This window comes from Falco cherrug, chromosome 3 (genome assembly GCF_023634085.1).
Source record: "Falco cherrug isolate bFalChe1 chromosome 3, bFalChe1.pri, whole genome shotgun sequence".
Taxonomy (NCBI): domain Eukaryota; kingdom Metazoa; phylum Chordata; class Aves; order Falconiformes; family Falconidae; genus Falco; species Falco cherrug.
The window spans coordinates 87,043,222-87,069,888 of NC_073699.1; the positions used below are offsets into that span (position 1 = coordinate 87,043,222).

The 26,667-nt window shown below is 40.8% G+C and overlaps 1 protein-coding gene across 7 annotated transcripts in view; it reads left to right on the forward strand.

Annotated features, from left to right (window-relative positions):
* The window catches only part of TSNARE1 (t-SNARE domain containing 1), a 508,015-nt gene that overhangs the window by 308,404 nt on the left and 172,944 nt on the right, over positions 1 to 26,667 (forward strand). For 6 of the 7 annotated variants that reach the window (XM_055705272.1, XM_055705271.1, XM_055705270.1 and 3 more), the window contains 2 exons: positions 5,058 to 5,130; positions 19,263 to 19,345. In XM_055705272.1, coding sequence (XP_055561247.1) covers positions 5,058 to 5,130; positions 19,263 to 19,345 — 156 coding nt within the window. The remainder of the gene's footprint in view (positions 1 to 5,057; positions 5,131 to 19,262; positions 19,346 to 26,667) is intronic. The other variant, XM_055705276.1, reaches the window with a different exon arrangement.

The following is a 26,667-nucleotide window of genomic DNA, read 5'->3' on the forward strand; positions in this document are numbered from 1 at the left end:
TCCAGGATCTCTCTATTCATCCCTGTTGGGGTGCCCTCTGCAATGGTCTCACCTCTGTCTGATAAGCTTGAGGCACCTCTCCTTCCATAGCCTCTCCATTTGGCTTTTGGTGGACAGGAACATTCTTCTTGTATTTCTTGAGCCCGCTGTCCCCAGGTACATGCTGGATTAGTGTGATGAAACTTGGCATGACTATTTTAATTATGCATTGCAGTGCTACACTCCCTGAGATGACACAGAGCGCCACGACAGCAAAATAGAGAGGAAGCACACACAAGCGAGCAAGAGTGAGAGAGAAACTCCCCACACTGGCTGTTGTTCAGTCCCAGAGGAGAGCTAACTCAGTCTGTAATTGCTGTTCTGGATAGCTTCTGCCCTCAAAACAATTTTCTGCTGGTCTGTTGTTGCTTAGGCTGAATCAGTTTGATTTATAGTATGTCATTTTTTCTCCCCAGCCATAGACAAGAGAAAAATATTTGTTGAAAGGCTGTTGCTGCAAGATTTAGTTTTTGGCCATCTAGCATCAGCAACGCTTACTCACTTTTTATATTATTTTTCCCTTTCTGTTCCTTCCTTCCCCTATCTCACAGAAGAGAATGGGGATAGACGAACACCGTGCTTTGATTAGTCTTTTTGTGTGCTCTATATCTGTGGTTCACACATGGTGGACCACAGGGCAGGAGATGACCCAAGTGTGCTGCTGATGGGACAATACACAAGAAGCATCTCAGCATCTCTTTGGTAAAACATACCAGACACTGCAAAGGAGTTTTACTTCCTTTCTGGTTTTTATTTTTTCCCCAAAGGTAACAAGAACTTGAGTTTTGTTTTGCTTTATTTTGGTTTGGAGTGCTTCCATATGCAGAACTACACACATGGAAGTTATATTACATCTTTCAGAACCTCGTTCAGGTTTATTTTATAGCTCTCTTGGCTCCTTGTTGCAGAGTAGATGGTGGGCCAGAATGAAACCTCACTTGTAGAATTCAGCATCTCCTGAATATTGAGTCAGCAATTAACTTAAATGGTAATTTGTAGTCGTTTAAGATGGTTTGTTTGTGAGTACACACAAAAGCACGTGCTAAACAGGATAGACCAGTGATACTTCTGATCCTGTTTTTTATACAAACCTAAGGCAAACATTCTTAGAAATAATCGTGACTCTTCCCTTGATAAAGGTTGCTGGGATCTGGCTAAATGTGAGAGAGGAATTATTGACAGCATGTGCTTGTTCTGTGTCCTTTTGAGGAGAGCGTGTTTCCCCTCTCTGGTTTATTTAACACCATTCTCATGGCTGGAAGATGGAACTGTCCTTAGGATGTCATTAAGGTCAACGAAGGAGAAGTTTTCAGTGTGGATATATCTTCACCCCACTTAGTATGAGAGTGGAAGCGAGTGGAGGTTTACTTATTTACTGTCTTGGCAAATACCTCAGTAATGCTCATTCCATGGGGAAGTGGGCTACTAGGATTTATGATTAGGTTGTCCCATCTGGGTAACAATGTCTGGGTTTTACAACCCAACTTGCCCCAGGATTAATTTTCAAAATGTTGCAATTGTGGTCTTATTAAAGCAAAAAATGCAAAATGGAAATGTCTAGTTTATCTGCAAAATCATATTTCCAACCATTTCTATGCCAGAGTTTGAAATTTCAGATATTTTTCCCCCAAATCTCAGTACTTTGCAATGACATCATTCACTTACCAGGTCAGGTTAAATGACTCAAACAGTCGTGCCCTTTGAACCTAGTACTTTCTCTTAAGAAGTTTCCAAACCAACTTTCAGAAGTGGGAGTTAATCTTCCAGATTTTTAGTGTCCCAAACACTTTCATTTCTTTGGGTTTCTCATCTGCCTGACTTTTATTGGCACTTCTCTGCTTTTTTGGTCATCTTTAGCTACTGCCATTTCCTTTTGCCATCTCTGATTTTAGTGTTGACTAGTTTAACTCATTTAGCTCCAGCAAGGATGATGTGAAATCCTGTTTACTAATCTGAACAATGGATTTCTCCGGGGGGGGGGGATAAAAATTAAATTAAAAAAAAAAAAAAAAAAAGAGGATTTAGATGAAACAAATCTGTCTCCCTCTTGCTACAGAATGTAGTGAGTGAATTGTTGCCAGACAGGAAAGACTGGTGTTGATTAAAACCCAAGAAACCTCAGCCTAGTTAGCTGGCAAGGAGACAATGGTGGCTGGCTGTTGTACTCCTGGTTTCTGTGGAATCAAAGAGATTTATGAGGAGGTGTATTTCACTGTGAATTCCACGTAGTAAATGAAAATGTGGGAAACCAAAGGCAATCTGATTTTGCTAACAAATTCTGATGCCTGGCAAGTTCAGAAGTGCTTAATGATAGAGCTAACCTGGCGAGAAGGAACAGGAACATAGCTCCTAGGTATAGTCCATTATGGAAGGTCTTTATTTCAGGCTATTTTTCTTTCTTCCATATTTTCTTTTCTTTTGCTTATATATATCAGGGACTTTGAAACTTCACATTGCCAGGTTAAATTATTCAACAGATTCCTTGCTTCAGGTCAGATTGCTTTGTGCTCGGCGCTTTACAACTTGCCTGTTTGTTTTTCCTTAAATACAGTCGTCACATTTTTTTTCCTTCCTAACAACTCAGGGGCTGGCTTTAACTAATGCATATTTTCTAAACAATAATTTTAAGTGTTGTTGCAATGTTATGAAAAGGGTCTGTACTCTGCAGCAGCAGATCGCTGTTTCATCCCAAGTACCTGAATATAAACGGTAAATCTGAAACAGCACTATTCATATACGGCATTGCATTTCCCTTCTCATTCTTCCCTTCTTACAATACCTGGGCATCTCAGGAGGCAGACAGCCCAACCCCTTGTTGTTGAATTAGATGAGGAGGAGCCTATGAGGAGTCAATATATCATCTGATCTTTCTTAGACTGAACTGCCTGCTTATTTTACTCCAATGGAAATACTTGGGAGGAGTGTGTGTGTGTGTGTGTATAATTCAATATATCGCAATAACCTCTATCTAACCAAATATATGTGCAAAAACATGAGTTAAGCTACATTTACTTAAAACTGCTGTAAAAGAAGCAGAACAAAATACACCAGACTGGCTGAAGGGTAGAAACAGTTTTGTTTATGTAGCAAGTAACAAAAACCAAAGATTGATGTCTGTGGTAATTTAGCCAAGAGAGACAAATGAGCATTTTGGGCTTTTTTTAGTATTATTTGTTTAATTTTTCTGTAATCATCTCTTACTAAGCAGTTAAATGAGAGCAGGACAACACATTAAACTGAATTCTCAATTCTTCATATTTTGCTAAACTTTAGCTTTGTCTTTTCAAAGATTTTTACAAAAACCTCACAAAACTCCCCCCCTGCAAAAAAAAAAAAAAAAAAAAAAAAAAAAAAGTCACAATTAATTTCTCCTTATTTCCTGGCAATGATTTACTACCACAGTGCTCAAGTGCAATCTCAAGTAACTTACACTTCATTGCTTTTACAAAAAATTCTGCAGTATTTACAAGTTATGAATAATACCATACATAATTAAAGCTTCATTATGCTTGACAAGTGAATGAATGAAGTGCATTTTGTGATGCATTACCCAGTCTTTGGTTGGGGGGTTTGGTTTTGAGGGGGGGGGGGGTATGATTTCTCACAGCTCTTTAAGCGTTTTGTTTCTCCCAGTTCTTCAGATATTCAACAATTTGGTACATTGTAAAATTCACAATAGAACTCCCAGCTTCCATTGCAAATTATTGCAATTCTATTGCGTTATATGATTAAATGTTACACCAGTTCTGTTCTCATAACAAACTTCAGTAGGAGGATGTGGAATCATTCTGTACCATTTTCTAAATGTACCAGCAGGGAAGCTGAGTTCTTTAAAAGTGGGGTGGAAGAAACTGGACCTTTGGCATGATGGGCTAAAGTTGCAACAAGACCCAAGCAGATAAATTAATCACCACACAATTAGCCTCAGGAGAAGCATATTCCTCAGAAATGTTTTCAGCACTTTAGAAAACATCCCGTGCTGCGTTCCCCAGTACCAGGGATATGTGGGCATACTGTTGGCCACACAGTTTGTGGAATCTCTGTCCTTGGAGACAGAAAAAAACAAATGGACATGGCCCTGAGCCACCTGCTTTAATTGACTGCTCTGAGAAGGGGTGTTGGACTAAATGATTTCCAGAGGTTCCTGCCAACCTTGATGTTTCTGTGATTCTGTGGTTTGTACAGCTTAACAAAACACACCCTGTGTGAGTGTCTTTTTTTTTCTGCTCTGCTAAAGTTGCCTTACTGGTAGTGCATTTATCAGTGTCTATATTATTATGTCTATTATTGCTAGCTTCTTTTTATAAGAGACAGTATCATATGAAGTCAACATATGCTCGCATTTGCTTTTATATAGTAAGTGTTCAGAAACGAGGGAAACAAACAAACTGGCAATTTGCTGAGTTTCAGTGCTGAATGTAGGGGGGGGGGTTTTGGGGGGGTTGGGTTTTTATAGGTTTCTGGGTTGTGTTTATTTTTTACAATTGAAAACATATAAATGATTCCATTCATCAAATAGATCTTTCCTTACTGCTTTACCAATAGGGAGATTTTTAATTCAGTGAGGTTTTGATCATATCTCCCTCAATTTACAAACAGTATTTTATCAGATGGCTGCTATGCTGAAAGATGGTCTTTTTCTATGTAAGAATCCATACTCTGGGATGAATGGCCTGCATGAACAATAACTTTTTTTCAAAAAGAAAAGGGTTTGCTGCTGTAGGATTTGTTGTTGTTGTTGTTTCCTCTCTTAGTTTTCCACAATTCTGAAAGCAGCCGATCATTCTACCTGTTTCTTACAGAAAGCTTGAGTCAACTGGCTGACTTAGATCCAGCAAACCATGGCTTTAAGGGGATTTCTGATTTGCTGTGGGAGTGTTATACTTTTTTTCTTTTACTTCTGTAGATGGAGTTTTCTGATTTTGTTTTTTTCCCTTGCGAAGCTTGAACGTAGAACATCCCTTTTATGCTTGCATATTTCCCATTCATCATTAACGTTAGACTCTCTGTCATTTCAGAGTGACATGTTGGATGTGAACCAGATCATTAAAGACCTGGCCTCCATGGTGCATGAGCAAGGAGACACAATAGGTAGGTACCACATTTAAAGAATGGGCTTTATTACCCTCCTGCACCATTCCAATGTGATTTTGTGTGGTCCCTCATGAGCAGCTGTTTGTTGATGATGTAATTGTTTTTCCTGTGTTTGGGGCATTTTGTACATCCAGTGATGTTTTGATTTGACAAGTTGATCTGTGCAATAAGGTTCTTATATTAAGGACACTGAGCTGGTGTATTTCGTATAAAATAGAATTCACAGGGAGATAATCCATTCCCTTTTCACTGTAAAAAGGAAGATGGAGGATATATAAAATTAACTGGAAAGGAATTAAATTCTTCCTTTCTACCTGGAACTGTAATTAAAAAACAATATTAGTAGCAATTATTGTTATGATTATTGATGGTGGTGGAGAAAATTAAGCAGCTTGCTTCTCTTAAATTGTATGGTGCATATGATTAAATTTACCGTAGCCTAACACCATGATATGCTCACATGCATAGTCTTAAGCTTCTGGCCATTAGTTGACCTCCTCTTGCTCTCCAGCTACTGGTGGCTATGAACATGGTAGAGAAAACTTCGTAAAAGAGATTGGAGTAGGCCCTAATGGAATTTTTAAGAGCAGCCCATCACTGACAGCCACCACGTTTTGTGAACAGAGAGATAAAACACAGTAAGTAGCTCCTTTTAAATTCCCTCTGACTCTTTGTCACTGCTGTCTTCTGAATGCAGCTAAGAACAATCAGACTTTATTCTGCATCTCATATTTTGTGTATGTATGAGAAAACTCTGCAGTGCTTCAGAAGCAACTGTCTACTTCCAAATATGAGAGCTAATGGTCCTAAAGCCATGTTGAGGGACCTAAACTCCAGAGAAGCAAGATTTGTGGAGATATTTCTAGCCTGCAGCACTTAGCTGGAGTTCTTACTGGAGCTCCTGGGAGCTGGATCAAGTCCTAAGACAGCCATATGTAGATCATAAAAGAAGAAACTCTTCTCTGCTGTTTATTAATCACTCTGGATTTCTTTGCCAAGCTCATACCTTTGCAAGTTTCCATTAGCGTAAGATACCTCCTTTCACACAGAAATGAGCTGGCTGCATCCCACTGAGAAACACCACTCAGGTTCACAGGTGCAGAAGAAAATCAAAGTCATACCTAAACCCAACTTTTTACTATTTCTATTACTTTTTCTTTTTTAATATATTTTTCTTTAATGCATGCTTGTTTGGAAGCTTATTTTTGTACATGTGTAACTGTGGAGCCTGATTCATCTCCTAAAAGCATATCGGATGCTAATGCCTTGAGGGACCTGACAACATACATCAGCTAGCTTCCAGATTTTTGAAACTCCTTTTCTTAAGGCAATATTTATTATTTTAAGATGTTGCCCATGCACAGAAGCAACCACAGTATTAACTTGCCTATGAGAAACAGACTAAGTAGGACCCTTTGTCTTTGAGCTAGCATAAGGGTTTTGTTGCTTTTATATCTGACATGTTCTTTCTTCTTCCCGTTTCACTGCAGCAGATTTTTAGTAGTTTCTTTAGGAGTATCTTTTCAGCCTGGCAGCCACTCAAGGTGTCTTCCCAACCAATTGCTGAAAGGTGCCACTATTTATCTTTTGACATTCATATTAGAGAGAAGTAAGTGAGCTGAAGAATCAGGAGGCAAAGGGGCTTGAAATCCCACCATGAAAATTTAAAAGCAATGATGACAAGAGACAGTTCTCTTGGCACTTGTTTTATTTTGTTTTAATGCATTCCTCTTACGTGCATGAAATGAAAGCTCTCTGTGTGCTTCTTTAGAAAACTCAGGGAAAATACATAATCAGGGAACGTGAGATGAGCCACTCTGCAAAATGCTCCCAGGGCTGTAGAGCAAACCACTGTCTGGTTCACCTGAACTGGGGAGAATTAATGGGAAGAGCTCGTCTGGTCTATGCACGGCACAGGCAGCGTAACCCATATTTATTATAAAAACCTAAAAGTAGTTCTGCTAGCATGTGAGCCAGTTCCTTAATGAACACATACATAACACTTCCTAGGGTAGAGAGCAATTTCTGTCATGCAAGGAGGAAACAGATGATGGGAAATGCAGACTCGGGGCAGCGTATCTGTTGGTTTTTTGTCTTCTGCAAATAAACTCCATGCCTGTGTTCCTAGCCATGGCATGTCTTTGATATGAATATTTAACTAAGCATTGCTATATCAGTGAGACAAAGCCTTCAAAGCCAAAACAAAGCTATTGGCCCAGGTCACCTTTGAATCAACAGAAGGAGCCTCTTCAACAGAGTCTTACAGAGGCTCTTGGCAAAGGCATCGCTATGCAGCTTCATCACACAGGGTGCTGGTGAGGGGAAGGGGTGCGAGGAGGACGCTAATAGGTGAAATCAATAGTTGGCTGTGGAATTGGTGCTGGCAACACAGTTTTGGCTTCTATAACCGTGGGACCCTGTTAGCAGATCAGTATCTGCTTGGGAGTGATGGGATCCACCTTGCTAGGCAGAGCAAAACTATCTTCATCAATAGGATGGCTAACCTCCTAAGGAGGGCTTTAAACTAGGAATGATGGGGGACAGAGGTGGTGACCAGCAGTCCTGCGGAGGGAGCAATAGACAAGGTTGATGAGTAACAGGCATGGCGTGGTGTGGCAGGAGGGGTTTACAAAGTCCATTATCAGCCTCTAGCACTTGCATGTCAGCAGGGAGGTGCCTACAAGACCCCACTGTGGACAAATACCCCAAACTGAACCAGGAACTGAACATGCTGGGGTCTGTCTCTAAAGTGCCTGTACATTAATGCACATGGTATGGGGAATAAACATGAAGAGTCTTTGATTTTGTTGGGATCATGGAGACATAGTGGGTTGGCTCCCATCATGAGTGTTGCATTGGAGGGATACAGGCTGCTCAGGAGGGACAGGATAGTGAGACAAGGAGGAAGAGTTGTCCTTTATGTAAGACAGCAGCTGAAGTGTATGGGGCTGTGCCTGGGGGTGGATGAGGAGCTGATGGAGAGTTTGTGCATTGGGATTAAAAGGAGGACAGGCAAAGTGGATGAGGCTCTCTACAGATGGATAGAACAGGCCCTTTGCAGGCTTTGATCATGGGAGGTTTCAACCACCCCAATATCTGTTGGAGGGACAATACAGCAGGGCATAAATAATTCAGGAAGTTCTGGAGTGCATTGATGACAACTTTGGGGATCTGATCTGTAAACAGCAAGATCTCCAGGTGTCTAGAAGAGGGCCATCTCCACTGCTGACCTTTATTGTCATGGTAGCAGAAGGGCTTTTCAGCCAAAACATCAGAGGCAAGGATTAAGGACTTGATATTGTGAGAAATACATTCTGTGAGGGTGATTGCTAAAGCAACAGTCACTCCTTTCCATACTCAGATGGCCACCTAACTGAACTATAAGTGTCTCAACTGCTTGAAACATTTCCAGTGTTTCATACTGAAAATCACTATTTTGCATGCGCAAGCTCCTTCTTTCATTGGCCGTACTTGGATAAATAGACACAGTTCTATGAAATCAGTTTTATAACTGGTGTTAGGAAAAAAAGAATCCTTCAACCCCCAGTTCCTCTGAGGAAAGTGTCAACAACACAGCTGCCGGTCTCTGTATTGGTACCTGATGAAGGCAAGGTTGTTTGGGGGTTTTTTTGTCCACCTCTGTAGGCTTCTATTTAGTTGTTTAGCCTGGAGAAAAGGAGGCTCAGGGAGGACCTTGTTGCTCTCTACAAGTACCTGAAAGGAGGCTGTAGAGAGGTGGGGGCTGGTCTCTTCTCCCAGGTAAAAATAGATAGGACAAGAGGAAATAATTCAAGTTGTGCCAGGGGAGGTTTAGCTTGGATATTAGGAAAAAATTTTCACCGAAAGGGTGGTCAAGCATTGGAACAGTCTGCCCATGGAGGTGGTGGAATCACCATCCCTGGAAGTGTTCAAAAAATGTGAGATGTTATGCTTAGAGATATGATTTAGCGATGGACTTGGCAATCCTGGGTTCATGATTGGACTTGATCTAAAAGGTCTTTTTCCAAATTAAACGATTCTATGATTCTATGATTTGTCTTGTAACAGAGAATAAAGATGACCTGAACAATATAGTTATTTATATTATCATTATTATTAATATTAATACCTATATTAATATTAATATCATCATCATTATCAGTTTTCTTCCCCTGATGCAAAAAAAAATAAATGCTGTTCTTGTTTTGTTCTAGAAGACCTGTTTTCCCATCCTACTTTTCTATGTAACCTTAGTAGTTATGCCAAAATAACATACAAGGTCTACATCCCTTATGTGTACTTCTATAATTAAACTTTCACCACTTATATCACTCTTTGAAGCTCCATCACATTTCTCAAAGCCACAAGGTAAGACCATGTGGTTCTGAAAACATGTTACACTTTTAAGAGAATCACATTTCTTCCTCTTTTGGACAGTTCTGGAACCAGTCTTCTGCCAGCGTATCTGTAACCTGCCCAGCTCTCTAAAATGGGAAGAGATCCTAAGATCACACACTGGTCATCTAAGATTACAGCAGCAGAGACACAGGAACTAATTTATCAGTCCTCTACCTCTTTGCCCTTACCAAATGTACACAGATCTATCTTCACACAGCAAATCCCGCTGGCTGAAATAAGACCTTACTGCATCAAGCAAAAGACTTCCTCAGAAGTCTTTTTCTACTGTTACTTAACCTTTCACTTTGCTCTTGAAGTTTGGGCGTTTTCTATTTGAAAATAATGTGGTGGTGAAATGTCTTAACGTGATCTGAGGTGGGTGTTCCCTCACTTCACGAGCATCACTAACTGGTGTTTGTGAGACCTGGCAAGTATGAACATGGCAGCTGGTTCCTTCCTTCAGTCTCCGAGGAACGTCCTGATGGGGTCAATATATTCAGTCCTTGAGCCATGCTGATATTGACTGATATACCACATTGTCACTTATTGCATAGTAACAACAACAACAATAATAATGATGATGATGATAATAATAACAACAACAATAATAATAATCTTCCTTCAAAGTAAAATGTATTTCCATCAATGCAAATGAATTTCTTATTTTGGAAGCTTTTCGATGTGGGGTATTATTTGGTTTAGTTTTCAGTTCTGGTTTGTTTGTTTGTTTTTCTTTCCTGAGAAATCAGGTCAGCTTTGTTGCCTGTTTTATCATTATTGCCTTTCTGACCTGAAGGCTGCTTTAACACACAGACACTGTCAAGAGGGCCTCTCAGCACCCTTCCACACATGTCTCCTCCAGTCTGACTGCCTGAATGACACAACCCAGAGTCTGTTGTCAGATGCACTAATGCACGCCGAGCTGGAAAACCATTCAACTGGATTCTTAACTAAACCCTCCTGAGTTATGTGTCTCGGTTGGGACATCTGCAGAAAATTAACAGATCTTGAGAATAGTCCCTGAATACCTGAATGTACAGCTTTAATATCTATGTTCGATTGAATGTGGTCTGCAAAGTGTCTCATTTGGTTAAATTTCCTAAGTGATCTCAGAGGAGGCTATTATGTGAACGGTACATTTATGTTCTTATTGGTTCCTGATGAATTGGAAAATCTTCTCTTGGCTCTCTTGCTATCAGCCACTTGTTGAGACACGGAGGTACATGTCAGTACAGAGGACAGCCCATGCAGGAACTGTACACTGGGGTATTTCCGAATCAGTGATAATCTATTCCACTTCCCATTCACTTCCCAAGAAACCTCCAATGTCTTTGTTCATCTTAGGTATATACCCTGTTACCAGTTTGTTGTTCTGTTATCTAAGTAAGTCTAACAAAGCTTTATTGTAAACCACCCCAGCTGCTTAAACTGCATAGTATTCACAGAATCACAGACTGGTCAGGGTTGGAAGGTGCCTCTGGACACCATCCAGCCCAACGCCCTGCTAAAGCAGTTCTCCTAGAGCAGGCTGCACAGAACTGCATCCAGGTGGGTTTTGAATGTCTCCAGAGAGGGAGACTCCACAGCTTCTCTGGGCAGCCTGTCCCAGTGCTTGGTCACCCTCAAAGTAAAGAGGTTTTTCCTCATATTCAGATGGAACTTCCCATGTTGTAGTTTGTGCCTATTGCCCCTTGTCCTGTCGCTGGACACCACTGAAAAGAGCCTGGCCCCGTCCTCCTGACACTCACGCTTAAGATACTTGTAGACATTGATAAGATCCCTCTCAGCCTTCTCCAGGCTACACAGGCCCAGCTCTCTCAGCCTTCCCTCATCAGGGAGATGCTCCAGTCCCCTCATCATCTTCACAACCTCCGCTGGACACGCCCCCCCCCCCCCCCCCCCCCCCCAGTAGTTCCCTGTCTTTCTTGAACTGGGGAGCCCAGCACTGGACACAGCACTCTGGATGCGGCCCCACTAGGGCCCCACAAGGCCACACTGCTGGCCCATGGGCAACTTGCTGGCCACCAGCACTCCCAGGTCCTTTGCCACAGAGCTGCCTTTGAGCAGGTCAGCCCCAGCCTGTACTGGTGTGTGGGGCTGTCCTTACCCAGGTGCAGAACCTCACATTTACATTTACATTATGGTGCAGAGCCATACAATTACTACCCTCAGTTGCCTTGTAGACAACAATTTTAAGGTCACAGTTTAGTATACTACTGGCATTGCTCTTCCTGTTTCTCTGGACTGCAGCAGTGGTGGCCTTCACTATGGTTTTTAACATGCCCTTGGCTCTGGACAGTGCTGAAGAGCCTGTAAAGGGCTTGATGTCATGTTGAGCACCAGCTGATGACCACTTCTACAACTGAGTTGTTTGAGTCAGGTGTGGGCTACCATGATCTCTGACCAGCTAATTTTACTTGAGATAGTAAGTAACACAAAGGATGAATGAGGTTTTAAGGTTCTTTCCTGTTTCTGCCGTCTGTGAGTGTGGGTTTTGTGTCTTCCCTGGTTGTGTGGGCTTTTACAGTTAGCTCTAGTGCTGACAGTGCTGGTAAGACAGCACATGCTGGTTTATAAGGAAGAGAATAATGGTTGACTCCATACTTGCAAATTTACTAACTCCTAAAGATTTGTCTGCTGTTCTGCATTTGACCCTCATAATGTGATTGGGCTGGTATACTTGCAGCTAATGAGCCAGCTAATTTTGTACAAGAAACAAGGCTTTTCCTTCTATGAGGTTTATTGCCACCAGTAGGATGCTTCTCACACTGATTTATCTGAAGTCATTCTGGGGAAGCTGGAGCTGCCGTGCCCTCACTTTCTAGTAATGCTGCAATTGAGCAGTAAATGTCATAAAGGCAGAAGCTGCCCAGGTGGTGGGTTTGTTTCTGCTGGGAGGTGTTATACTCTAGTACAGACAGACTGTGTTTGGGAGGCGATGGCTGCAGTGGGTTAAGTAAATCAAACAAGCCATGTAAAGCAAAAGGGGTCAAGCAAGTTGTAAATATCAGTGACTTGACTTTGTAGGTAAAATATACGGTCTTTCCAACACAACAAGCAGAAATAAAGTGTATTTATTTCTATGAATCAACACCCCCATCATCCTCATTCATTCTTGTGACAAACTCAGAAGTGACACTTCTTTCATCAGTTGTCTGAGCTGTAGGACTCGATAGTTTGTGCACTGAGCTGCGTGATGGCAGGTCAGTGTGTTGTAATTGTAGGTAAAAGTGGACTTCTGAAAAATGAAATGCAAATGCATTTATTTATTTCATGTAAATAAATAAAAGTATTTATCCAAATTGTGTCAACTCATGAGCTCAATTTGGAAAAAACAAATATAATTAATTTGTTCCTTTCTTTCTTTTTTTGTCATTTCAAAGGAACATACTTTATTGCAGTTTGATGTAGTATTGTCTTTGAATTGGATACAGAATTAATAGGAGAAAAACATGCTGAGTTTACATCACAAGGAAAAAGAGTGCTAGAGACTGGAATTTCCCAATCAAAGCTAGATTAAGTGCTGATTTCCTCTTTAAATTACTTTCAGGGATTATTTTTTAAGAAAAAAAAAAACAAACCAAAAAACCTGACATGCCCATAAATTTCTGCACAAAACCGGTCTTGTTGAAATACTTTATTTTCATCAGAAAAAGAAGGAAATGGAAAAAATAAAAGTTAAATCAGGTCTCTTGCCATGATATAATACCCTCCCTCATGCAGATTTTATGGGATTAAAATGAGGGCCTTGGATTACCTAGAGCCATATGGGAGCATCATAAGGGACCTGTAGATACCTCGGACAGGCAGCTGAAAGCCCACAGCAGGCCATGAAGGCAGAGACCATGCCATGAACCCTCAGGGAACTCTTCATGTGCTGACCTGTCCTGTGGTAAATATCAGCCATTCGAGACCACTTGTCCCTGTAAGAACGAACACTAAATGGCTTTGCATCTGCTGAAGTGGTCATATTTCTGCATGCTACCATCTAGCACAGAGCAGGTTGTGTGAGGTACCGTATGCTCTGGTAGGATGTGCTATTTTCCAATAGATGTACATAGGATAGTGTTTGAATTTAAAATCCCTGGAAGATGTATCCTGGCAGGCGTGGCAAACCTCTGGCAAAGCAATACCATTTTTCAGTGCATACATATGTAGCAGATACTTGACATTTCCAAGATGCATTTCAAGGACGATATAAGTCACTCAGGAGCTAAAGTGTTCTAAATTTATGCTGGTGTTCGGCCACTGCCTTATAGCTGCTTTTATTCATATAGACTAGAGCTTTGGGCTGATGGCCGAAGCAAACCAGCAGGAAGAGCTGGTTATGACATTTTAGGTAGTTTAAATAGTCTTTCCAGGCCTGCCTGGAAAATGAGGGTGAGTGGCTGTTCAGTGCTTCAGTCCTTACCTCTGAGGATTGTGGTGTCTTACTGTGTGGAAGAATTAGAGCCCTGCTAAAATCAAATAGGTTCTATCTGCCTTTTGTTGGAAGTAAAAACCACAGCTCCTGATGACTCATGGAGCTGCAAATTGTATTTCATTGCACCAGTCTAAGCCAGTGTGACCCATTTAGCCTTAATTTAGCATATGGGCAAGATTATTTTATAAATCCTCTCATGTGCAGAATTTCTACTTGGCGTTTACATTGCAAATGACTAACCCTAAACAATTTTAAACTTTACTCCAGAAGAGCTGCCATAGCTTTCCTTCCCTTTAACATCCATAGTTGTGCCTGTAGAAAGCTGGAGTGTCTTTTGTTCATGGGATGACACTCACTTAAAACTCTCCATGTACGTGGCAGTTAGAATGGACAACATTCATTTTCATGCTGAAAGCAATTTCATTCCAAACTTGGCTTTTAATTAGGAAAGTAACCTATATACATTACCAAAATGCTCTTTATAATTATTAATATTATTAATATTATTATCATTATTGTAATTATTATAATTATTATTATTGTGCTTCTCAATGTTATATTGATTATTTTTAGCCAGAAGTTGTAATGATAAAATACGGTTAAGCTAAAAGTGCTAAAAACAAAAGCATACTGTGAAACCTGAAGGGGCCCATGTTGGTTATTGCCAAGTGGGAGTATTTTAAACATTCTCATTCACAAGCTCACTTTCTTGTCTTTCAAGCAATTTTACTGAAAATGCTGCCTTGTGAAACCAGTCCATTGTTGCCATTATAAAGACTCAGGTGATATGTGTGATTTCTTCATATGTTGGGACAAAAAATCCACTCCAGCCACTGTCACTCCAGTAATTTCACATGTGACTCCAGCTGGTCAACAAGCAGGGCTTGATCTCAGAAAGACACGTAAATAGATAGGGTTGAAAGACACTTCTGGGGGTCATCGTGATTGCTGTCTCTGTGACAGGTGTGTCATAAAATCATATCAAATTGCATCTAAAAACTGGTTAGCTCTGTCTCCTCCACTACTCCTGTTGAAAGGATGTGTTTTAGCTGGAAAATCAGAAATCTTTTCCTAATTCCTTGGTGCATTTGTTTGCAACTGCCATCTGCTTTAGTGCACTCCTGTCCCTCCGTTTAATAAACAGGCAATCACATCGCCTTAAGGTTTTTGTTTCTTTTCAAGCTGTACCAGAAATTTGTCATCATAGGATGAGGACAGAAAATTGTTGTGGGATTCGGGCTCGCTGGAAAATCCCAGACTCAGGGCTGGGTTATCTCACCTGTTTGAGAACAGAGTCACTGTCCCTTGATACCAAAGCCAAAGAGAAAGAAGCAGTTTTTTTTCAGTCTACTGAGGATCGTACTGCCCCTCTGGAAATACTTGCCTCTCCAACCCCAAGCAAGGTATCTTGGCAAGAAGCCTGAAAGTGAGCAAGGTGAAGCTGTGAACCATCACTAGTGTTCAGCAAAAGTGCACTAAAATAGCTTTGAGTGGCACATTCATCATTGACTGATTAACAACATTGACTTAATACTTTCTTCCTTGTGATTTGACCCAAAGTCTCTTTCCTTCCCTTGCTTTCTGGTGTTAATCACCAGAAATAACTAGTTAAATTGTTTTACATGTTTATGCCTCATTTTTATAGAGTTTTAGAGCTGTTTTGATGGGGTTTTGTTTGTTTTAGTTTTTCCCCAGTGTCTCAGGATTACAAGTAGCTTTAGATTTTATATATATATAGTTTTATTTATTTATTATAATTAGAAGGTTTGCTTATCTCAAGGCTGGTGTTTCCCCATTAGGAGAACAAGTGAGCAGAAACAGTGCCACCAGGGTCCAACCTCCTCCTGTAACATCACAACAATTCATATAGGACACGTAGCACACATCCATCCTACTTGTGAAAGCCTGTGCTGGGAAAAATGTAGATGATGTTTGCAAAACACAGTGGATAACATATGATTAGCCCATTCCATGCAGCGCTATGGGGGCGTTCACAGTGTTTAATTTTATCTAACGAAAGCAAATCTCCTTAGGCCCCCCCGCAGGCAGCTGAAAGTGCTAGGTTTCTCTGGAGGGCCATTTAAGGAAGCTAAATTAAGCTCCTGTGCTTTCCCTGTACCCCTGTACAGACAGATTACTCTTGGTTTTGTAGGATATCTGTCATAGATTTCCCCTCTGTTGCTCTTCTGTGCCTAACTGATTAATTTTCTGAGGACATTCAACGTTCAAGAGGCATTGAGCAGTGAAGGGTGTTTGCAGTAAGATCCTGGGAAACAGCAGATACATGAGCAAGTTCTGTTACTTTGATTAGGCAGTTGTCAATGTGTTCAGCACATTACCCTCACCCCTTACAGATTTCTCAAATCCCCATATCCCTTCCAAATCCCATCACCAAGTAGCTTAAAACGTGGAGGTGCCTTCCTACTTAAAGTTGTATTTCATAACCTAAACCACAGTCAAACTTTGTACTTCTAAAATTAACAGGTGTCCCAGAAGGGTATATTCTTAGGTTTTAGCCATTTTTTTTCACCTGATTTTTTATTCTTCTCCCCATCCGAACATGTGTCACAGCTTAGCTATAGGAAAGCTATGGCATGTTGAAACTCTGAGTGGTCAGGATCTCGTTTTCAGTTGATGCCAACTGGTGATGTTCCAGTGGCTATTTCTTATGCACTTCCACAGAATGTTTACAAATTTTTTTAGGCAAAATCAACCTGGTAAACTATGCATTATGTAGTCAAGCTTAACCATAACTTTTCAACAACTATGCAACGAAGAATTTGTCACTTCGAGTGAGTGACAAGTTATCCTGGCTGATATATCCTGTCTGTGTTAATGCCATATTAACTCTTTTGGTTTCTCTGCCCTGTGCCCTGTTGTTTCCATATGCAGAAAGGCTCGTATACACAGTACTGGAAATTAGAAAGCTGGCAATTATGCAGCACTGTCTTAACCTGCAAACACAAAAAGAAAACACTCCCCTGTCCTACACAGCCAATCCAGCCCATAGATCTACCACCTTTCAGCTATTTCTCAATTCTAACCAGAAAATGTCAAACGTCCCTCTACCGCTACTCCTATAAAATATGTAGAATGACCAATTATTGATTTGTGGCTCAGCCTCAGTGTCTGGCAGGAAAGGTGTCAGGGCCAGCTCTGGAGTTTGGACAGCTACTCTTTTTAAACAGACATGTGACAGCAATTGACAGTGACAGCACTTGTGGAGATGTGGTAGTAGGTTTTTCCTTGTAAACTCACCTAGGGACCTCATTATTATCAAGTGACAGGTTGAAATCTGTCTACCATGTTTCACTCACAAGAAACACCTTGTTTCTCAGGCACTCCTGTTTGAGGTGGACCCTGGGTAGACCCAGTCACGTGGCAAAAATGCTGCTTAGTGAAGTGTACTCTTGTGCCATGTTTCTGTTCATCATTTTTGGTAGTTCAGCACCAGATTTTTCTACTGGTATCAAAAAGAAAAAAATCTTACACTTTCCCAGGAATGCCTTCAGCTCCAGGCAATGCTGGAAGTAAACTCTTCAAGGCTGTCATGCTGATGTGTGCATGTATGCGGTTGGAACTCTTCTAAGGCTCTGTAGAAGAAAATTTAATATTTCTTTATAGACAGAGGTTGAGTTCCTTAGAAACCTTTTGATCTGTCTCTTCCTGCTGAGTCGTGAATGCAAGGAAAGCAATTGGGCAGAAGTCAGCAATGCCAACCGAGGTCCATGGTGTTATGTCTTAATAAAAATGGTTTGAGAATCATTGGATATAGACAGTAAAATTATGCTATATCGATCTATAAAAGTGCCAGCCAGGTAGGTTTTTTCTTATGTAGTCCAGCATACATAATCTAAAATAAAAGGAATGGAAGACCATGTCTCCCAGGTGTAATATAAGTATTTTAAGAGGTTCCCAAATGTTAAGCTCAAGTTTGTTTATTGCATGGTTCTATTGATTTGTGGTTTCTTTGCTCTTTTCCTTTGTTTTGAAGTGGCGGTATCAGAAATGCAAAATTGCATTAACAGATGTGCAACACTTCACTGAAAAATGGCAAAACCTGAACACAACCACTTTCCACAGTTTATCTCTAAACCCTCATTTCTCTACCCATCATGAAAGTGGCTAGAATAATTAATGTTTTTTCCTTCAAATACAAAAGGATACGTTACTTAAAATTTTTGTAGTATGTCTTAATCTAACTCCTAATACCATCAGTTGAAAAATTTGCATTAATTTTATCAAGGATTACAGAAACCCCTGGAACCTTATTCTCAGATTTCTTGCTGTGGTTGAGTTCCTCCTGACCATTTTCATATAATCCATGGTGTATCTACTCAAAAACACACAGAAGCAGACCAAGTGGATACACCCTTCTGTTGTGGCCAGAAATTATTGACTGCATATCTCTTAGGGGACAAGCTGGTCAAGATTTCTAAGATTTCTGCTAGAAACAGAAATCCCTATTTGCAGGTTTTATACCATAGGTGCCGTGCTTTCTAAGCACAGCCCTGGAGTCAAATTTAATACTTGTCTTGGATGAAGTGGAGGGGTGGGGGATGGGCTGCCAGCTGCAATGTGTAGCTGATTACCTTTCTTTTCTAGTCATATTTTAATTCCTCATGGTTCCTTCAACTTCCCCCAACATCAGAGCTAGCAATCTCGGCTGAGATACTTTTCCCTTAATTTGAGGTACCAGCAATGTCTATCAATCTGTCAGAGCCAGCTGTACAGACCTCCCTTGAAGCTTGGAAATGTGACCCAGAAGTTTAGGTTGTTATTCATCTAATCTGATTGGCAGCAGGCAACAGTATAGTGGGATGAACTGTACAATACGGACTTGCTCTCTGTTGACTGTGATAGTGTCCTTGGTGACTTGCTCCAGTACAGACACCTGGGGGTGGTCAATAACCCACATGTGCTCAGATGAACCTTATCCCTGAGCTCTAATAATGAGATCGTTTCAGATACAGTCTGCCATGTCCCATCTGTAGTTTAACTCTAATCTAGTGAATTTGCCAGTCTTGAGCTGTTTTCCTTTGAATTCCTATCAGTCTTCCCATTGGAGTCTTCCCACTGGCTTCACTGGGAATGGGATGAGCTGCTAAATTCCATCCAATCTGGGGACACACAGAGACCTGTCAGCCATACTGCCTCTGACGGATTAGTTGTTCATCAAAATGGGTGGTGTTCCTATTTCCCTGTAGTACTACAGCTTCTGAAAAAGAGGATGCTCATCTCTTTATTCCCACGAGTAAGTTGCTGTTGGTATAAACTCTTTGTTTTACATTTTTACCCTGTAATTATCTTCTATTATCTTAATTTGCAGATAGTATTGAAGCCAACATTGAGACTGCATCTTCTAATGTAGAATCAGCCAATGAGCAGTTGGCAAAAGCCAGTCAGCACCAAGTAAGTGGGTCTAAAAAACCCTACAGATACATTGAGTAATAGTATTTAAAGACAACACTTGGCGGCTGTGTTGGATTTGTGCTACCTGGAAAGATGATAAAGCATACTCTAAGAGCTAAACTTTTTTCTTATATATATATATATATAATATATATATATATGATTAAATTACTGTAGCATTGACAGTTTGCATTAGAGTAGTCATTAAGAGATCTGCATATTAAAAAGACATTTCCCAGTAGGAGACTCAACAATTAGCTACTGTTGTTCTTGGAAAGACATCACGAAAAGTGTATCATTTAAGTGTATATGTGCTTCTTATTGGAGTATTTCCCTATAATCAGGCAACAGTGCTTTTCAAAAGCAACTGAGTTGTCAAAAGACATGATGTGGTTGGTGAATAATGGCTATGGGAATGGTGCTCAGCACTTTTTAAAGGCAATTTGAGGGTAGGGGTTTTGGTGTTGAGTGTTGGGTTGTTTTCTTTTTTTTCTTTGTCTACGTTGGAGCAAGAATAAAACACACACACACACACATATTAATCTTTGTGAAAATAGCTTGACCAGAGAGAACTTTTCAATGGTTAAAATCAGTGCTTTCTAGGGATGAAGGGGCAGGGGAGGGCGAAGTGAACAAAGAAAAAAATTGTTATTGCTTGCACTGGATTGACAGAAGAAAAGCTGTTAGTTTCCTTTTTATCTCAGTTGTGAATTGGTTTGTTGAAGTCTGAAGTGAGTTTCATGTATCTGGAGCCTTGTGACAAACTGTAGCTGAGTTCTGTGTGAATAGACACAGTGCCTCCTTGTTGTTTCTTGGACACAATGAATTCTGAAGGTCTGGGGCAGGACTTTAGATCAAAGGAGTAAGTGCCACAGACATTTTATTCCACTGAACGGGATTAATACGATTTTTAAATTATCTACAGCTCATTTTCTGGTGAAACCTACTTTGCTGATTGTGGGTAATAGGAACAATTTTTGTAGAACTTTGATACCTAAGTATGGTCTTCACCTCTGTTTTGGTTTTAAAAGTATATCTGTTCAAAACAGTGTGTGTCACCCTGCATGTAATGCCGCATTTGCTTTTAAAATAGCCTGTTGCGGTTTTACTGCATGAAGTCTAAAATGAGACTAGAATAAATTTAATACTTGACAGTAGAGCCTATCACAAAGCTGCAAATGAGCTAATGACAATTTTGGCTAAGAAGGTCAAAGAGTAGTCAGGCAGAAAATGAATGCAGCACAGTGTAAAGGATCTGCTTTCTTCAGCCAGCAGGAGCTGCTGAAATAGCCTGCCCAGTTAGGAGGTCCTTTATTCTTCAAATATGTTGATCAAGATGAAGCTATAGCCAGTCAACCACTGCTAAGGGCATAAATGTGTACTAACTGGTATTCATGGGAAAACACTTTGGAGTCTCCCTTGCCCTTGAAACAAGCCTTTATAGACAAATACCAGAAAAATTCTGCGGCCAAGGAAAATGTGCAACCCAGATGGCCTGTGGAGGACAGGTAGCTACCCTGCATGTTGCTGGATGATGATCCCTAGACAAATGCATGCAACCCCAGCTTGCTATCTGTCACCGCTTTCACAAGGTTCCCTGAGATATGGGCACAAAATGAGGTGAAGTTTTTGTGACTTCGATTGCTGGCCCGCTGTTTGGGCTTTGTCAAATGGCATCTTCTTGGTTATGTGCTGTGATATCTGCTCATCTTACATCAGAGAGGACATTTTCTCCATAATGTGACAGGAAGAGTCCTGATCACGCAGCCCTCAAGGGCTTTTGTAGGAAGCAATGTTGGTGCCACTTGCATACATACGGTTAATGCAGTGCACATATAGGTCACTCTTTCAGCTTGTATGTCTGGTTTTGACTGCTTCAGAAATATCTAGGATGGGTTTGGGAGAATGTTCAGCCAGGTATCTTTGTGGGTGAACTGCTTTCAAGCTGCCATAGTTTTGCATACTTTAAATTTCCTCTCTACTCTTCTGTTCAGAGATCAAAAGCACAGACTGTTTAAAATGTTACTGAGTAGTTTTCCTTCCTTTGTTAAACTGCCAATTTATTAATGTATTTGGCTGTTACCTACAGCCTCTAGTACAGCCTGATTGTCCTGTAGATGTGGACTGACTTACATACATTTGTTATTTCTTCCTATTTATATGTATATATGTACGTAAATATGTGTATGTGTACATAGTACTTTTATATCGACAAATGTATACGTAAATTGAGAAATCAGAAATGCCAACATCGCTGACACATTCAAGTTTAAGACCTACTGTAGACTTTAATGAACAGAATTCTGTCAGGAATGAAGATTAAATGACTGGTTATTTAACATAATGTTTGCATATAATGCAATGCAGCAATACAACTTGGAGCACCAGTCCCAACTTGTACATTAACATAGCAAAGCATCAGTAAATAACTTTTCTTTAACTAGTACAAAATAAGGCATTTCGTTTCCCTGAAATGATATAAATGTTTAAACAAATGTAAATATCTTCTTGCTGAGCTCTTTCCTCTGCATTTTTTAGGGTTCTCCTTCATCTTGAGATGTGTGTGCGAACAGTAGTGTTTTATTACTTTGTGTGAATTCTCATCTCCCCCATTTAAACTCTTCACCAATCCACAAAGAAAAAAAAAAAAACCTCCAAAAAACCCCAAAACAACCACAACCCAAACAAATAAACAACTTGCCCCTCACAAAACCATACAAGGGTAATAAAGAACATGTGATGGAAACACATGGTAAGTTAGGTCATGGTCACCACCTTTCCAGCTACACAAGGCTGTGGGGTGGGTCAGTGCAGCCCGCAGCCAGCCCCTGCTCTCAGCCTGGGGAAGGGAGCGATAGGTGGCTGTGCAAATGATTCTGCTTCCCTCCTCTCTTTTCCCGGCCATCGGCCATCTCCTGTCCCATGGGCCTGCACATCTTCCCCCTTTTCAATGCACATGTACATGGAGGTCACATCATGACATAGGTGTAACTCTGCTGGTCACCATAGAGGCAAAACAGAAAATGAAAATTCCAGCCGTTGTGTTTCTCCATCTTACATGAGGCAGGTTGTCTCAGCAAAAGGGTTGGGTACTGTTGTTACAAGAGGCAGAATCAGACAGGTCAGAAAAACACATATTCTCAGTTTATCATTATGCTCTTGGTCTTTAGATGCCATAGGAGGTCCCTGGGTCCATGCTGGTTACCATCATTGGCAGCCAGCCACATTATTGCCTGTAGTCATTATTGCCTGTAGTCTGTCTTCTCAGCTGTGGGCTTCACTCCCCAACAGTCGCACTTCCCTGCTTCACCATGTAAATTCACTAGGGACTCCGTGTTGGTCAGATATTGCAGAGACCCTGTGGACTATATAGAAAAGTAGCAATACCCATTATGCCTATCCATGATGCAGAAAAAGTTTTTCTTATGTCATATTCACTTTATTTCCATAAATTTTCCCTGCTGTTGTAAATCATTGTATATGTTCTGATTTGAGCGCTGCTTGATTTATACTGGGTGCGAGGTACTTGCTTTATCTGTGCTGCAACAGAGAATGTGGTAGGTGAACTTGTAATTAATCACGAGCAAAAAGGGTACATCCCATAGGTGTGAAAGGTTTAGTGGGAGCTGTCAGAGCTTTGAAAGAAGTAGTTTTGGTGTTGGTTTTGGTTTTGTTTTTTTTTTAATTATTAGTGGATTTTCCCTCTCATTTTAAATTATTATCATTACAGAAGAATTGTTTGTTCTTAAACTTATTTTTACTATAGGTAACAGTTAAGCTGGGCCACTGCATTATCTGTAGGAACATGCAGCGTCAAAATGCAGATGAAAGCATAAATGTTGGATATTGATACCAAGAGCAGAGGAACAGAGGCCTGTTTCCACATGAAACTGCTCTTGGTCACAGAAACTTGACAGTTTTACTTTACTGCCCTGCTTCTCACTAGAAAATTCAAGTTTAAAAACCAACTGAGAGTCAAACAAGTCTGGCAGAGAGAAGCCAGAAGAAGTAATCTCCTGCAGTAAACTTGCTTCAGGGTCTCTTTTTTTCTGTGAGGGTCTCCTATCTCTCAGACCTAAAGCAGAAATAATAACCCTTGCCATCTGATACCAATGGCCCAGATTTGTCTCCTGAAATGTCCCTGGAGAAAATGGTTTTAACATGGGTCAAACTGCTCGCTGGAAGATAGGGATTTATTGGAACAAATGTGAGTGTGTTTGGTGGAGACATGTATATCTGTGTCTGAACTCCCTTCGTACCAGCCAGGAGGAGGAATTGCTTCCAGCATGCAACTTGTCTCATCTCACAGGAGATGTCTGACATAGATCTGGTGACTGCCTCTCCGGCCATGTCTATTCTCTCCTTTGTGTATTAAAATCCAAATGACAGCAATTACGTCACAAACATTTTCAAGGGAACGTTATTCCTATGCCTATCACCCATCCCTTTATTGGAAAAAAAAAGGGGAGATGTAGACACCTGATGGCCTCAATACCTGCCTTTGAGATTAGCTTAGGTGGGCTGGACATCACAGAGAGGCACTGGCGGCGGTGAGATGAGCAGTTTTACTTTGCTTGGTTTGTTCATAGCTTCCTGCAGATGGATTGAGAGGAAGAAAAAGAAACAAATGCAGACTCTGCGGATACATATTAAACCAGTTACTCTTTTTGACGCAAAGTTTTGGCCTAAATTCAGCTTGGCCGCACTGACTGAAGGACTCTGTGTGCTGACTGTTGAAGCTAATTTGTTTTGGAAGAGCTGCTTGTGTTGCCCTGATTAATGCAGGTTGCTTTGCTTCCCTGTATCCTCTGTGGAAGTCAAGCTAATTTGGATTCACTGGCATCATAAAGGCCAGCAATAGTTCAGTGACCCACTTGTGTAGTCTAAGAACAATGAGTTTTTTTTCCTGCAAAGAAGCAATTCCTGGGTCTAGCTTTCAGCAATACACAGAGGGGCACTTTGAAGGCTGGAGCTTTAAGGAAAAAAGCCTTGTAAATCTGTGACATTTGCAAAGAGATCTTACTGCCTGGGGACCACTAATAAAGAACTGGCTTCCATTTTTGCACAAACATCTCATTGGTTTGTTGTTTTTTTTTTTTTTTAAAAAAAAAAAGCACAAAAACAAATATTTGAGTTTCAAAAATCACCTTCTCAGAGTCTTTGAAATTTCCTGTCATGCCAGCCTCTTAAAGCAGTTGCTCCTTATAAATACTATGGTAATGAAGATTGTCTTCTCCTCTTCCCTATGGGTATGCCCAAAGATGCTGACAAGCTGCCATTAAGTTGCTTAAAGCTAATCATTTTAAAACTACTGTGTACAGTCAGTTAGCACCATAATATGATGGGATTGCACCCTGACATCTCCTGCCACAGCCACTCAGCATGCTGTGAAGCTGTGGTGGACTGGCATGGTTGAAATCTCGATGCAAACACAGCTTTGTAACTACTTAATCTCCTAGGACGAGAAGAGGCTAAATGCTCGTAAGGCAGATTCATGACTGAGATGTAATGGCAGCCTACTGCGAACTATAAGATTCAGTGTATACAATCAACCTCATGTTTCTGCTGCTTAGCTGTGTCTGTCACCAGTGAGAGTGTGGCTGAGTTTGCTGCTTCTTTGGGTAATTATCACTTGGAAGTTTTATTTGGGGGATTATGAAGCTATTCTTTCTTTTGGCTATTTCTGCCTGTGAAAGTGATGGGAGCTGAAGTAAAGCTGCAATAGGAGCTCGAAGCTCTGTAAGGACTCCAAGCAAAAGCCATTACTGAAGTGACTGTGTAAAAACATGACTGAGCCTTAATCCCCCTCTTCAGCAGCAGAAGGAAACTTTGCTGCCATCCAGAGTCCTCATGATTCCATGCCATGATCTTCAGTTAGTAAAAGAAGTCCTCCCCAAATTGCCTGAATCTCTCAAACCCCAACCAATTTGCAGTCCCTTTCTACTTTCTGTTTCTCAGCCTGCAGCAACACTTTCACACCAGCTCCATTCTGAAATCTCTGCCTGGGCTTCCCACTAAGAACTGATTTCATCAACTTCAAAGCAATTTCTCCTCCATAGCACTTGTTTTCCTTCTTCTCCTTCCCTCTCCCATTAAGCCATAACTTTTCATTTTCACTCTCAACTCCAGTCTCTCAGTCCTCCCCTGTTGATGCATGGCTGTCAGCAACACTGCTGCCTCGAACACTCCATTCCCTTATAATGATCCTGCTAATTTGCTGGACCAGCTTGCTCAAAACCTTCCACATAGGGATGTTTGCCTGGATCACCTGTCAGATATGCTCCCACATGGTCTGTATTGCTACAGAGCCTTCAAGCAACTCATTGCTGTGTGCCTGCCCCTACTTTCAGGATCCTTTTGGCTTGGCAACCTGCTGTGGCCAGTGAGTGAGAGCAGTGTTTCAAACAATTCAATTTGTTCACCCTTTATGTTCCCTCAACAAACAGGCAGCAACAGCAGCAGCAGCAGGTCGTTGGGATAAAACTTACACTTCCTTTTTTCCTTGCTTCACTTGCTCCCTGTGAAAGACAGGCTGAGGTTTCAGATTTAAAAGCGTTTTATTTTGAAGTAACTTCTGTTTGTGCGTGGGTTTTTACTGTATTGTAATGCAGCCCATTTACAAAACAGCTGCTTACCATAGGAAATGGTGTTCAAGTCAGCGGCAGTCCAAGTGATAAATGAGCTGCATGAATGCAGCAACTTAACCTCAGTGAGGTGTGAGCAATAACATTTATTTAAACCTATCTTTGTTTTCTGTAAATAATAGATCTGTGATCAAATATTTATTGGGTAAGGGATTTTTTTAGAGCTTTGGAAGTCATGAAGGTAGGTGCTCTTGCATGTGAAGGTAAAATCTTTCAGGTTATTTGTGATCACAGCTGAACAGCTCTGCATTTGTACCATCAAAAAGAGAAAGTCGACTCCGCCAGGTGGTAGCTTAATCGTTCTTTTGTTATAAACCGTGCCCAGTAGGATTTTAGGAAGGGAAAAAAAACCCTAACTTTTTTCTATAGTGAGCTCACTTTTTATTTAAGCACAAATCACTCAAGGAGGAAATGGAAAAGGCAAGAGTGGAGGAGAAGGGAAGGATATGACAGAAGGGTTAGGAGCAAATTTAGTGCTGAGGCATTCCTAATGAAGCTGCTTTGGCTGGTGAGATAAGCGGGTAACCTGTAGCCTTTACCAGTTGTTCACCTTGTCATGCAGCACTGGGACTGTATTAAGGCAAGTTGTGGGAATATTGGTTAAATTATTCATGATGGTTTGGATCCAGTGTTTCACAGGCAAGGATTTTGTGTGTGAAAGCCGAACAAGTCTGATCT